Source organism: Oryctolagus cuniculus, chromosome 9, assembly GCF_964237555.1.
Source record: "Oryctolagus cuniculus chromosome 9, mOryCun1.1, whole genome shotgun sequence".
Classification (NCBI taxonomy): Eukaryota; Metazoa; Chordata; class Mammalia; order Lagomorpha; family Leporidae; genus Oryctolagus; species Oryctolagus cuniculus.
The window spans coordinates 116,134,839-116,149,492 of NC_091440.1; the positions used below are offsets into that span (position 1 = coordinate 116,134,839).

A 14,654-nucleotide genomic window follows, 5' to 3' on the forward strand; every position below is an offset into this window, starting at 1 on the left:
CTGGAGATTCCGACTGGGATGCATGTTCTGAATCTCAGAAAAAAACCATATATTCCCCCCACTTCCAAAATGAAAAACAGAGACCATCATTTTGTGGCTACATGAAAGCAATCCCACACCTATTTCATGAACAGGGCAACTTTTGTCTTCAGCTGTCAGTCTGTCACTTCAACTCCATAACCACCATTTCCAAAACAAAAGTAAGGGTAATTCAAAGTGGAGAAACTATGCTCTAAGTATTTTCTATTTGAAGCCCTGAACTATCATCAACAGAAAAAAGCAGAGTTCAAAGTTAACAATATAATTAAATTACCTGTTACACTGATCACTACAATGTAAAAAAGAAGTCCAAGTATGTGCCAACACCCTCCCGTAGAAGACTACCAGGACATACACGGTTATTGCTCACTGTGACGGGCATGATGCACAACATGGAGAACGGGGTATCTCAGTGATACTGCATTAGAAAGGACTCTATTAGACTTGGACTTGTGTTGCATGATTTAGGGGAGGATCCAAGGAAGTAGAGCTCTCCTGTGTGTTGGATGGTGCCAAGAATAGACAGGAGTTCTAAGATTGGAATAAATTTTACTTACAAATGGAAGGCAAGCAACCCAGGCAAAATATTAATTAATAATTAACTGATAGTCACTCATGGTACTCAAGATAGGGGAGTGTTTGCCATTTTTATATTTTAGACAACATTCATGCTTCTACAATGGGTTGAGTCATGATTACAGAGAGAGCTTGTCTTTGTCTTGTTCCTCCTTGATGCAGAGTGGCCTTGTGTGGTTGATGTAAAATTGATTATGCTGAACAAAGAATCACTAAGGCCTAACTGGGCCTGTGCCAATTCCAGCAACACCAAGGCCTAACTGGTCATGCAAAGTCAGCAACTAGCTCTCATTTTTAGGGTTGTCCAAAAGCCTATACCAAGGAATACAGCCCAATCTAGTCCAACATAGAAGGCTTCCCTAAGAGTCTAACTTTTAAACTAAGAGTTTAGAACCTAAAAGGTCTTCATTGATAGTCACAGGGGTACGTTCAGCCATGTCTTCTGTTTGCTTACATTCTCCAACACCATTTTTTCTTACGAATGAACTATGCCTACCAAGCATGAGTCAGCTGGCTTCTCATACCACTCCCAGCCTTTCCTAAGTGTGAGAACACTCCCCAGTTGTGAAGTTCCCTTGGGTAGTCTCTGTTATATGTTTTGCAAGGAAATAGTCATTGTAATTACCATCACAATACCAGTTCCACCTAAAGTATAAGGTAAGTGATAAATAATGCACATATGACAATGGAAACAGGAATGGGGGTGTAGCACAACTCCCACGTTGAAATACCTGCATTCAATTTCTGCTTCTGGCTCCTTGACTCCAGCTTCCCATCAATGTAGATGCTGGTTGGCAGCAATCATAAGTCAAGTAATTGGTTTTCTGTCACCTTCATGGGAGACTTCGATTGCATTCCAGCTCCTAGCGCCAGCCTTGGCCCAGCCCTAGCACACTGTGGGGATTTAGGGGGTGAACCAGTAGATAGGAACTCTCTGTCTCTCTTTCCCCAACTCAAAAGAAAAAACACCAATAATATTTAAAGAATATCAAATATTATTGATTTATTGATTAGAAAATAACACAATTTAAAGTTTCTCTCAAAATTATACATCTCGTGTAGAATGTAATGTTTTTGAAAATGAAAGATTTAGTCGTCAAAATTAGTGAAGTACTTTTGACTGGTACCCAAAGAGGTGAGAAATGGAGAATATATCCTTTTTCTCTCTTTTTTTCAAAGGCTGATGGTATAAATGGGAAGCATTTTATCTTACTGCAAATTTAATGAAGTCTCCTTAAGAATTCACTTGATGGAGGGGCTGGCGCTGTGGCAAAGTAGGTTAATCCTCCGCCTGCTGCACCGGCATCCCATATGGGTGCTGGTTCTAATCTCAGCTGCTCCTCTTCCAATTCAGCTCTCTGCTGTGGCCTGGGAAGATGGCCCAAGTGCTTGGGCCCCTGCCCCCATGTAGGAGACCAGGAAGAAGCACCTGGCTCCTGGCTTTGGATCAGCACAGCTTCAGCCGTTTCTGCCATCTGGGGAGTGAACCAACAGAAGGAAGACCTTTCTCTCTCTCTCCCTCTCACTGTCTGTAACTCTACCTCTCAAATAAATAAATAAAATCTTAAAAAAAAATAAAAAGCTCATGCTTGCATGGAAAAATGACCATTTCACCCATATACAGAAAACTACTTTTAAAAATGTTCATTTGATGGGGCCAACACTGTGGCATAGTAGGCTAAGCCTCCAGCTATGGTGCCAACATCCCTTATGGGCACCAGTTCATGTTCTGCCACTCCTCTTCTGATCCAGCTCTTTGCTATGGCCTAGAAAGTCAGTAGAGGATAGCCCAAGTGCTTGGGCCTCTACACTCTCTCTATCTATAACTCTACCTCTCAAATAAATAAAATATCTTAAAAACTTCACTTGATGATGGAGCTGGTGTTGTGGCATGGTGGGTGTAACTGCTACCTGTAATGCTGGCATCTCATAAGGGCCCTAGTTCATGTCCCAGCTGCTTTTCTTTCAATCCAGCTCCTAATAGCAGCCTGGGAAAAGCAGTGGAAGATAGCCCAAGTTATTGGGCCCCTCTAATCCATGTGACAGAGTGGAATGAAATTCCTGGCTTGGGTCTGCCTGGTTGTTGCAGCGATCTGAGGAATGAACCAGCAGACAGAAGATCTCTCCTCCCCTCTCTCTCTCCTCCCCTCTCTCTCTCTCTATCCCTCCTTCCCTCTCTCACTCCCTCCCTCTCTCTCTCCTCATTTCTCTGTAACTCTGATTTTCAAATAAATAAAAAAACTTAAAAAAAAAACCTCGCTTGATAAAAGTCTTTCAATCTAGTGGTATCACAGGTCTCCAAAAGACCTTAGGAAATCAGAGTAAGTTAAAGTCATGGTCAATGGGCTGAACAACACACCTGCTGCCACAGGAGCAATTAATTCATTGTTCCCAATGTGCATCCCAGTGGGAAGAATGTACCCTGCTCTGAAATCTAGATTTCCCCTGGGGGACAATCTGGAAGATTATACACTGACTAACCTAGCATAACTTTACTACTTATAACTTGGGGATTTGAATACCCAATGGTTATTTTAATTTCAAATACTTGATGCTGAGGGTAAACATGTTAATGGTAAAACATGCTGAACAGGTCCTTTTGTATTCTCTGGTCATCAAGAGATGATACATTAGTCTACATATCAAACACATGGTCATCTTAATTACTTTATTTATAAATCTGTATTCAATTTCAATAAATACCTTTGGAGGACACCCTCCCACACTCTGTCAACCATTTTTGCTGAGTCCTTTCAAATCACTAACATGGAACAATGTGGTAGAATAAGTGTTAATATTCCTGGTTTTTAAGAGTAATTACTAAGGTCCCAAATGTTTTCTACACAACATTTTAGTAAAGCAAAATCCTACTGGTGATGAGAGGTCCTATACAAATATACCATAGGAATCTCATCTCTGACCATGAAATAATCTTGAAAGTATATTTACTACAGTTACAGAAATAGTAGAAATAGTGCAAATTAAGTCAAGATCCAAGCATGTAAGTCTACCTAGTAGATCTCATTTGTAGATACGGAGTCTGAATAAAGTTTAAATGCAAATCAATTTCATATGCATTCATAAAAATGTCTGTATAATTACAGGGCACCAAATCTAGCACGCAGCATCTAAGAACTAGCCGGAGAATTCAGGGGCTAATTACCCTCCAGGATAGAAAAGGGCACAAAGGGCCTGGCAATCTAATTTTTTTCCACCAAAATATGCAGCAGTGGGCATCTTGAAGTTAAAACAGAGATTTCCCATCTCTTTATATTGCCAAATATTGGCCAACATATCTTCTACAGTCAGACATATTTTAAAATGTTGTAACTTCTAATTTAAAAAGATATATGCAGGGTGAAAGAGCAGTCTGGAGGCCGGCACCGCAGCTCACTAGGCTAATCCTCCGCCTTGCAGCGCCGGCACACCGGGTTCTAGTCCCGGTCAGGGAGCCGGATTCTGTCCCGGTTGCCCCTCTTCCAGGCCAGCTCCCTGCTGTGGCAAGGGAGTGCAGTGGAGGATGGCCCAAGTCCTTGGGCCCTGCACCCCATGGGAGAGCAGGATAAGCACCTGGCTCCTGCCATCGGACCAGCGCGGTGCGCTGGCCACAGCGGCCATTGGAGGGTGAACCAACAGCATTGGAAAGACCTTTCTCTCTGTCTCTCTCTCTCACTGTCCACTCTGCCTGTCAAAAAAAAAAAAAAAAAAAAAAAAAAAAAAAAAGAGCAGCCTTGCCAGCACACAGGCAGGAGACCAGTGGTTACCAAGGAGACAACCCAGGTCAGGATCCTCTACAGGGTTCTGCTTTATTTTTCCCACTGCTCTATTTTGTATATTTTGGAATGAATTAGTTTAATATTTCTTTTTTGTTATAAGTAATTATCTGCTGTAAGTGTAAAAAGAGATATGCATATTCATTTTGGCTGTTTTATTGTGATGCATAACTAACAATGTGCCAGATACTGTTAGTAGCTATCTGACATACCAAACGTAAACAAACAGTGAAGCAGGCTCAAGATTCTCACCCATCCTGGAAAACAGAGGAACCCGACGGTAACCTATAAAAGCAATCACATCTAATTAGTACAAGAAAAACAGGTCCATCAGTGATGACCCCAAGAGTGCTACTGAGAATGGGGATCTGACTAAGCACACATTAACATCTATGACTACAGGGGTTGCTATTTAGCAAAGCAGTTAAGATGCCTGCGTCCACAACAGAGTTCCTGGGTTGCATATCCCGAGTCCACTTCCGGCTAATGCAAACCCTGGGAGGCAGCAGCCATGGCTCGAGTACTTGGGTCCCTGACACCCAAACAGGGAGCCATGGATTGAATTCCCAACTCCTGGCTTCAGCCTGGCCAGCCCCAGCCATTGTGGACATTTGGGGAGTGAATCTGCAAATAGGAGCTCTTTCTGTTTCTCTCTCTCTCTGTCTCCGTGTGGGTGTGTGTCTCTGATAAATAAATACACCAACTATAAAATTATAGTTCTATCCTGTAGATTCACTTCCCACAAAAGTTAAATACAAGAAGATTTCAGAAAGCTCACAGGAAAATAATTTTAAAAGGCACATAATTTTGACATGAACATTTTTGAAATCCATGTACAACTTTTTCATAATGTACATTTCCCACAAACTTCTTACGAACCCCTCTCTGCATGCACAGACTTCAAAACCTTTTGGAAGTGGATAAAAGGCCTGGAACCCGGTGGGCCCCTCCCTTGTTGCCCAGCGCCTTTGGGAATGTGGCCTTTCCTGCCTGCTTGCCTGCTCCACCTGGCTCACTCCTGGCTGCTCTCTGCTTGGTATGGACCCAACTTAGCTTCTAGACCTCTCTTTCTCCCCTCAAAGTTGCCATTACTCTCCTGAGCATTTCTCTCACTGGTTAAAAAGCTTAAAACTAAAAAAAAAAAAAAAAAAAAAAAAAAAAACCCTTTTGCACACAAATATATTTACCTTTTAATAATATTTTTATGAACTTGTCAAAAACTGTTTTTTTATGTGTGGATTTCAAATTTTTTGCACCGAACTAAACTTTTCTGTTTTCCATAAACTTTGTGAAGATCTCTTATATGTACTATTTGAATTATGACTTCCTAATGCCCAATACTAAACAAACAACTAGTCCCTGCTTCTCCGTCCTCAGAATGCAGCATGCTCAAAAATTGGTCACCACACTCTGCTGCAGGAAGACTCTTTACTGGAAACAGCTCGGATGCTGTCGGAAAGCGAGTGGCAATCACGTGGTCCTGTGAGAAAGATGCTGGTTACATTGCCCATGTCTCAGAGTGCCTGGGTTTGACTCATGGCTTTAGGCTCTGACCCCACTTTCCTGCTAACGCAGGTCCCGGGAGGCAGCAGTGATGCCTTAAGGAATTCCTTCTCCATGACCCATGTGGGGCACCTGGAATAGGTTCCCAGCTCTAGACTCTCATGGGCATTTATGGAATGAACCAGCAGATGGGAGCTCTCTATCTCCCTTACTCTGTCTGCCTCTCAAATGAATAATTACAGAAGAAAAATAAATGCATGATATATATATTTGGCAGTGCAGTGTAAACCACTCTAAAAAGGTAACTATGCAACATTTTGACAATCCTGGGAAGGATCAGGAGACAACAGACTGAGGCTACCACTCTCTTCTCATGTAGAAAGACTGAGTCAATGACCTGTCGTCTGTCGGATCACCACCCTTCATTCTTTATGGTAGTCATGGTTACTCATCACTGACCAGAACCACAATTCATGTAAAGAAATTCTTATGCATGCCAAGTTTGTCTAATTAGTCTTCCTGCCAATCCCCACTCTTACCCTACCTTTCTCATGAGAACTCTTTGCTATAATTTCATGGATAGAAAATGTATCAATACATAAAATTTCCTTTGCATCCCATTTGTATGCATATCAAACTGTGTCTTTGATAAAGTCAAGTTGTATTTAAATGTTAGTACAATGGCTTACTTTTAGGAGCATACCTTTGTTCATGCACAGCAGTGGTATAGTATATTGCCCGAGAAATTCATTTCCTGCTATTAAACCTTGATTTTCAACAACAACAAAACGTATCAATGCCAGTTCTGGCACTTGAATAATAAATGTGAATGTTTCATTCCATCTTGGACTAAAAGCTGAAATACAAAGGGACAGATATAAAGAATCACAATTTTTAGGGAAACATAGGCAATAGTTGTTTCCCAAAATTTTCTTTTCAACATAGTAATAATAATAACTTGTGCCTTAGAGCACTTACATTTTTAATGTACCTCATGAAAGGAATGATTCCAACAATACGGCGTGTTTACATTGCAGGCAGGCTGTGTTCTTAGAATTTTACTAAATCATCTCATTTACTCTCCACAATAACTCCATCAAGACCAATTCTATCCCCATTTACCCCTCATAACTGAGTCACACAGATGACACGCTATTTCCTCATGGTTTCACATACTTGAACATAGACATAAGGGGGCAGAGCAGGAACTCCTACACAAGGAGTCCAAGTTCAGAACAGAAATGCTGAATCATGCAAAATAACTGATGTGCCCTAGACATTCCCCTAGCAAAGACATTGAGATACCATGCAGTTAAGTAACATCATTTTTCTATGCCAGGTCTTCTCACAGGAACTGAAAATTAGATAATGAGTGCTCTAAAGTCAGTTTTTGATCTGTTTTTGACAAAGTTGCTGAATAATCTTGGTCTCTAGAAAAATACATTGACCCAAAAACACTAATCCTTCACCAAGCAAGAAATCCAAGTGTGTCACAACAGGACTCAGATTATCCAAATTAGGGCATAATGCAATGGAGACAAGAAATCTACATCCAAAAATACACTCTACTTAATAAAGACTCAAATACTGGGAGAGACATAATATATACTATTTTTCATGTGCAAAGGAAATGTTATACCTGCTATGTGAATAGCTTTTTTTTTTTTTTCAGGAGCACTGATGAATTTGTGACTATCTTTATTTTCTATGGTGTACCTGTAGTTCATAAGCATACATTTAGAAGAAAGCAATCCCAGATGCATCCTATGCCCACAGAAATAGCAAACTAATTGGCTCATCTCTTCCAGTCCTACATCATTACTTACACCTTCTGCCTCCCTTCTGTATCTCTCTCTCTCTCTCTCTCTCTCTCTCTCTCACACACACACACACACACACACACACACACGATCATGCATCATGATGATTCAAGTCATGGATGAAGGGAACAAGAAGCAGGTTTCTCCAAGCTTCCTAACATAGCAGTTACTGTTTCTTCAAATCGCCATTCTAATATGCTTTCAACTCTAAGGGGTACCAGCTAATGCAGCAAGTCATCACCAACAAGCTTTCGCACTGACAACAAGGAATGAGTCAGCAAAAGCCTCTGAATCTTTTTTCCAGACCATCTGTACTAGAGGAGAGTATCTGAGGGGATACAAGGCAAACAGACTGTGGACCTTGTTAAAAATTATCCAGCAATAAGGAAAAAAACTAATAAAATTCTACGAGCTCCTCTGCTAGTACCATTTAGTCTGCAATGAAGTTGACTATCCTTTGGGACTATCCACTCAAAGAAATTCCAGACTTAAGAATCAGTTCCAAGCGTCTTCTCCAAGATGATTCTGAGTTGGAGTAAACCCAGGATCCTAACCTTTTCTAATTTCCTTAGTGCTTTCAGAAGAAATGGCAATTCCAGTACTGCATTACATAAAACATCAGAATCTTTCCAAAGTCATTTTTTCCAATCCTACATTTCCTTCTGGAAAAGGTGAATGAATTATGAATCTAAATATTGCATCAGTCGGTTTTTACTGTATCCTTAGTATGATTCAGAAGCTATAGACCTTTGATCTAAAATAATTCAATGAGGTAAAAATGTGTAATACACTGTGTCGGAACAGTCATAAGTTTTTAAATTTAATGTAGAGGTTAGAAGCTAAGTAGATTTGCAGCTGTCAAAATGTCACTCTTAATTCAGCAACATGAGGGAGAACATAAAAAGGAGGTTAAGTGAAAAAAAACATAATTTTTAGGTCAGATAAATTTCTGTGAGTATAATCTGAAAATATACCTAAACAACCTCATCAGAATCAAATTGTCTTTGCAGCATAAAACATATCTTGAGCATAATGCAAAACTTCTGCCTTATGAATAATAAACATGTGTGAAGCATTCTATCAAGGTGATTTTTAAGCTTTCCAACAAGAAGTCTAATACAAGTACCATGCAATATACTAGGTGCTCACCATTTTTTTTAATTACACGAGTCTGCTGTTTCATCTGATCATTTGGAACACCAAAAACTTCTACAATCACCAAGGTGTCAGCTTTGTTAGTGAAGGAGTTGCTTAGAGGCAACTGGATCCCACTGATGATCTGCACAAATGCATGCGAATACAAGAACATAGGAGATTAAACGCATCACCACTTAACTTAAAAATAAAATTCTGAATTCCAAAATCATCAATAGACTCTAAGTCAGTTCCTACACAAATGAAAGATGGAAAATAATGAAAATTTTAAAATTCAAGCTTTTATCCTCAAGTCTCAGTAGATAAATATGAAGAAAACATCTAAATCAGTCCATTTTGCTGAAATGTGATTATAGTGGAATCTAATGTCTAAGGTTTAGAATGCACTAATATATATTTCTATTTTAAAAACATTTATGACATCACTCTATACTGTCATTCAGGCTGTTACTCTGATAACACAGACTATTTTAAAATTCATGTTATATATAGCAAAATACCAAAAAATAATGGGAATATTACTGGGTGCAAACTGTGGAAATCTTTACTCAGTATAGAGTTGATCTTCTGTATATAAAGAAAATTAAAAATGAATCTTAATGAATCTTAATGAAGAATGGCATGGGAGAGGGAGTAGGAGATAGGATGGTTTGCAGGTGGGTTGGTGGTTATTGTGGGAAAAACTGCTATAATCCAAAAGTTGCACTTTTTATATTTATTAAATAAAAGTTTTCTATTGAAAAATAAATATAATTTAAAAAGCACTATATAATTTCCCACATATAATTTTCTGGTAGGAGAATACACAATTGACTAATTTATGGAATTTTGCAGTATCCATTCTTATCCATATTGTCATAATAAGTAACCTGAGTCTGACAAAATCAATGATTTCACATGTATATTAGGGCCTGAATATCAAAAGGATGCTTAACAAAGTATTAATAGTATTTTTACTTTTTCAATGTATTTATTTTAAAGGCAGAGTTAGAGAGAGAGAGAGAGAGAGAGAGAGAATCTTCCATCTGCTGGCTCACTCCCCAAATGGCTGCAACAGCCAGGACTAGACCAGGCCAAAGCTATGAGCCAGGAGCTTCTTCCAGGTCTCACACATGAGTGCAGGGTCCAAACACTTCGGCCACCTTCCCCTACTTTCCCAAGCACATTAGCAGGGAGCTGGATGGGAAGTGGAACACTGGGTCTTGAACCAACACTCATATACGATGCCCATATCACAGGTGAAGGCCTAACCTGCTATGCCAAAATGCCAGTCCCAGAAGCATTTTCCTTAGCCTTTAAATAGCCAAGCTAATCACTGAAGCAAACATTTGTTTTAATAATGAACAAAATAAACATAAAAAGACTGTTTGCAATGTGCCTATTTAGGGTAAGAAATGAAAGTTAAAAGCCTAAATATGCAGTTATAAAAATTGAGACATAATCCAAATTTTTAAAGATTATATAAAGAGGAACAAATGAACAATATTGGCAAAAAGGAAGGAAGGAAAAAGAGGAGAGATGGATGGAAAGGAAAAAGAAACAGAACAGTAAAATTTCTAATATGTAATTTCTCCTTTCCTAAATCCACATGTTATTGTATTAGCTGGAAACTAGAGTGACAGTGCAGATATTTAAAAATCAGCATGGAGTGGGAGTCAATCCATCAGCACCGTTAGACATGAGTCAATGGAGAGAACACTGACCATAGACATGCACCACACTCACATCAAATATCAGTTTATCAACTAAATACTAAGTCTCAGACAGCAGACTCTTGCCAAAATGGATAAGATTCAGCTTCTGTGCACTTTATTACAAAAAAAAATGTCTAACATTAAAAAACATAATTGAATATGGGAAGTGAAATTAAATTAAGAGAATATTCATCAAATAATTTATCCATTCTAATCTGCAAAGCCTTTGCAGCAGGAATCATAGCAAAGAAAACCATCAGCAGTCAAGGAGAGAAACTCAGTTTTCGCCCTTTGGCTTTAGACATAATAATTTGAATTCAGATAGTGGTTCTATGGATTTCATGATTCGAAACAACTGGGCTAGACTGAAACTCTCAGTCCTCAGATGACTAAGGGTAAACTAGGAAAGTTGAAAGCATCCGTCAGGGACATAGAGAGTGAATAGTTAAATGAGGCCTGTGATTTCCAACTAATAATTTGTGAAAATCATGGAGTAATCACAAAGCTCCCTAGAATGATGAAAAAGTAAGACTTGAAAGGCTGGGGGCAGGAATTGCCTGTTTCACCCCAAGCCACTTACATCTTAACATGAGACTCTTGAATACAGACATGCGGCAACTGTGAGTATCTATGCACACCAGCTAGCTCTCACCTCCACTTCTTAATAAGAGAGCATATGTGTTCTCTTTGCTCTTCTCAGCATGACACAGAAGTCATTCATTTGATTAACCTACATGTACTGAGCACATACTTTGTGTCAAGTACTGTGAATAAGGATTCCACAAAACATGGCTCTTACCCTTGAAGGATCTTCAGTCAAGTCTAGGAGCAAGACAAGAAATGATGACTAAATTATAATACAGTATGGCTGGTTCCATAATCAGTGAGTGTATAGTGCTATGGAGAAACAAAGCAAAGCCAGAAGAGAAGCACAACTAACCTAGCCAAGCAAACGGCTTCAGAAAGAGGTGGCTCCTAATTCTTAAAAAGTGGGTCAGAAAGCACCAGGCAGGAGAAGGAAGAATAGACCTGTCAGAGGAAACAGCATATGCAATTCTGGAGGTGAACCAACGTCAGAGAGGGATCCTAATTCTATGTGGTCCTAGAGTTGGATGAAAGGCTAAAAGTGGTGTGAGATAGGCTAGGGAAATCATCAGGACACAGATGTGAGTATTAAGGAGCTATGATAACACTGAATTGCAGGGGAAGGGTCACAGAGCTGGGACAGGCTATTTGAAAATCCCTTAGGAAGTCAAAGAAGTAGACTAGATGACAGGTAGTACATTCTTCAAATAGGGCAGCAGCGAAGGAGTCAGGCAAAGAGAAAGGATACGGATGACAGGAGCAGAAAAGAGCAGAATTTAAAGATGGATTGGACATAGGAAGGGAAGGAGATGTGTAATATTAGAACGGCTCCCAGTTTTCTAGTCTGAGCTAATTGAGTGGATGAATTGTACCATTCACTGACACATAAATATAAAAGTAGATTTGACAAGTAAGAAATATTCAATTTTAATATTTTAAGTTTTAAATATATATAATATATAATTAATATTACATATATATAGATATATATTCCTCTAGATTCCAAATTAAGTCAGTTAGAAGATTTGAGCATTGCAGTTGGTTGAGCCATGAATGTAAAAATGAACCTCAGGAGAATATTTAGTTTGAAATGAGTGTTGATTAAACAATTTATGCAACATAGATACATTAGAGGCATGTACAAAAACAGGCACTCACCAACAGAAATGAGAAGAATCACTTAGGAAATCAGGGGTATTGTTTCTCGGCTTTTTGTGGGAAAAGAGCAGAAGAGCAGAGTTTCAGAAGCACAGAGGGAGCCTTGTGTGGCGTAAGAAGAGATCATACAGGTGCCTGTTTCATCCTATCTTCTTATTACAGCAATTATAAAAAATCACAAAAATAATAGTAACATTTTTTAGTAACAAAAAATATGCTCTGGGATGAATGTTTGTCACAGAAGTTACAGTGCTGCTTAGATTGCCCTCATCCCATATCAGAGTTCCTAGGTTTAAGTCCTGGCTCCACTTCTCAATCCTGTTTCCTCCTAATGCACACCCAGGAAAAGAATAGGTGAAGACTCAAGTGTTTGTGACCCTGCCACCCATTCTGGGGACCCAGATGGAGTTCCAGGCTGGCCTACCCTCTTGCTGGAAAACATTCATTCTCTCTCTCTCTCTCTCTCTCTCTCTCTTCCCCCCCTTCTTCTCTCTCTCCTCTCCCTCTGTCTCTCCCATTCCCTCTTGTCTCTCTGCCTTTCAAATAAAAATGAAAATAAGTAAAGAAAAAAGTTTTAAAAAATTAAATAAGCTCAATGGCCAATACATTGCCAGTTCAAAGAAAGCGTATCAAATAATCAAAGATGTCAATACTGCATCCAGTGTGGCAGGCGATTTCTGCTCTTTACTACGTGCTCTTACTTGAATGTCACAAAGTCCCTAAGAGTTAGGAGAAAAGTCAGCCACACAGATATCTGGCCAGGCCACACAGCCACACAGATATCCTGCAATGGCCAGGATAATTTCAGGCCTGTTTTTCTTTGCAGGATCCTCTTTCCACATGCATTTCTGGACAACAGCTCTTAAACCTCCCATTCCAGCTGGGATAAAATGGCTCAGTCTGAAGTAGATGAGAGCGATGTCCCAACCCCTGTGATGTTACAAAAGTGGAGGAAGGAGTTGAGAAAAGACGAGTCATATGGGAGAGATACATTCTAGAAGCTTTAGCACTGCATGCGCTAGACCAGTCAAGTAATACAGAGCAGAAAATCTCTCTACAGCAAGCAAAACAGCAAAGCTTCATCAAGTAGTAACAGCAAATAGAATAAACCTACCCATAAATAGCAATGTAAATATTGACTAAAATTCCAAATCAGGATCTGAAATGGTTTTCATGAATCTTGGAGCAACTTTTTAAAGAGAAAGAGGGACCAACGACACCATGCCCACCTTTTCTTGTTAGCAAACAGCAGGTACAGTCATGTCTACAATAGGATAGCTCATAATTAAGTACAAAGAAAAAGCTATTAGAGGTTTTTCAAAGTATTCCATTACATAGCACTTAGATAATAGAAGAATGAAAAAATGTTGTGAAAAGTAATGGAAACAAGAAATTCTAGATAGTTGCTACTGCTTTTAATGAAATTACACAGGATGCATAAGAGATGAAAGATGAAATAATGATACAGTAGTGTGGAGGAAGAAGGCTGGATAAGAGAGAGAAATAAGAAGGAAACAGTATGAGGTGAATAATAATTGTAGGATAAATTAATAAGGCAAGAGAAAATTCATGTCCACCTTAAAATCAGTAAAGAATAACATCAAATAGAGACTGAATTATCAGCATAGAGAATGAATGTTAAAAGCTAGTCAAAAATGCAGAAGAAATGGGAACATGATAAAACTGGCGCAAATTACTTGACATGGAGGAATTACTGGAAAAATTATATGGATACTTTTCTTTCTAAGAAATCAAATAATGCCCAGAAACATAAGGAAAAAAATATCCTGAACTACAAAAGCCCAGTTCTGGAAACTAATGACAAGAAAATAACTTCTAGGACTTTTTGATAAAATTACTTAAAGCTAAGGTGTGTGTCGGGGGAAGGGCAACATGTACATACGGTGATTAGAGGGATGAACACAGATCTCTTTATCATAGCATTAAATGCCTAAATACAGTAGAATAACAGAAATAAATCTTTGAGAGAACAAAATTTTAGCCATGGGACCGGCACTGTGGCGTAGTGGGCTAAGCCGCCACATGCAGTGCCAGCATCCCATATGGGCGCTGGTTCAAGTCCTGGCTGTTCCTCTTCCAAACCAGCTCTCTGCTATGTCCAGGGAAAGCAGCAGAAGATGGCCCAAGTCCTTGGGCCCCTGCACTCACGTGGGAGACCTGGAAGAAGCTCCTGGCTCCTGGCTCCTGGCTCCTGGCTCCTGGCTCCTGGCTCCTGGCTTCAGATCAGCCCAGCTCCAGCCTTTGTGGCCATTTGGGGAGTAAACCAGCAGATGGAAGACCGCTCTCTCTGTCTCTCCCTTTCTCTGTCTGTAACTCTACCTGTTAAATGC

The 14,654-nt window shown here is 39.5% G+C and overlaps 1 protein-coding gene across 14 annotated transcripts in view; it reads right to left on the reverse strand.

The window, feature by feature from the left end:
• Positions 1-1,802: 1,802 nt before the first annotated feature.
• The window catches only part of PLCZ1 (phospholipase C zeta 1), a 74,070-nt gene continuing 61,218 nt past the window's right edge, over positions 1,803-14,654 (reverse strand). For 9 of the 14 annotated variants that reach the window (XM_070048479.1, XM_070048474.1, XM_070048478.1 and 6 more), the window contains 3 exons: positions 8,861-8,990; positions 6,581-6,747; positions 4,529-4,673 (listed from right to left, as the gene is read on the reverse strand). In XM_070048479.1, the coding sequence (XP_069904580.1) occupies positions 4,581-4,673; positions 6,581-6,747; positions 8,861-8,990 (390 nt within the window). In that variant the 3' untranslated portion in view covers positions 4,529-4,580. Of the gene's footprint in view, positions 2,091-4,528; positions 4,674-6,580; positions 6,748-8,860; positions 8,991-14,502; positions 14,644-14,654 lie in introns of those variants that run through there. The other 5 variants (XM_070048477.1, XM_070048475.1, XM_070048471.1 and 2 more) reach the window with 4 other exon arrangements.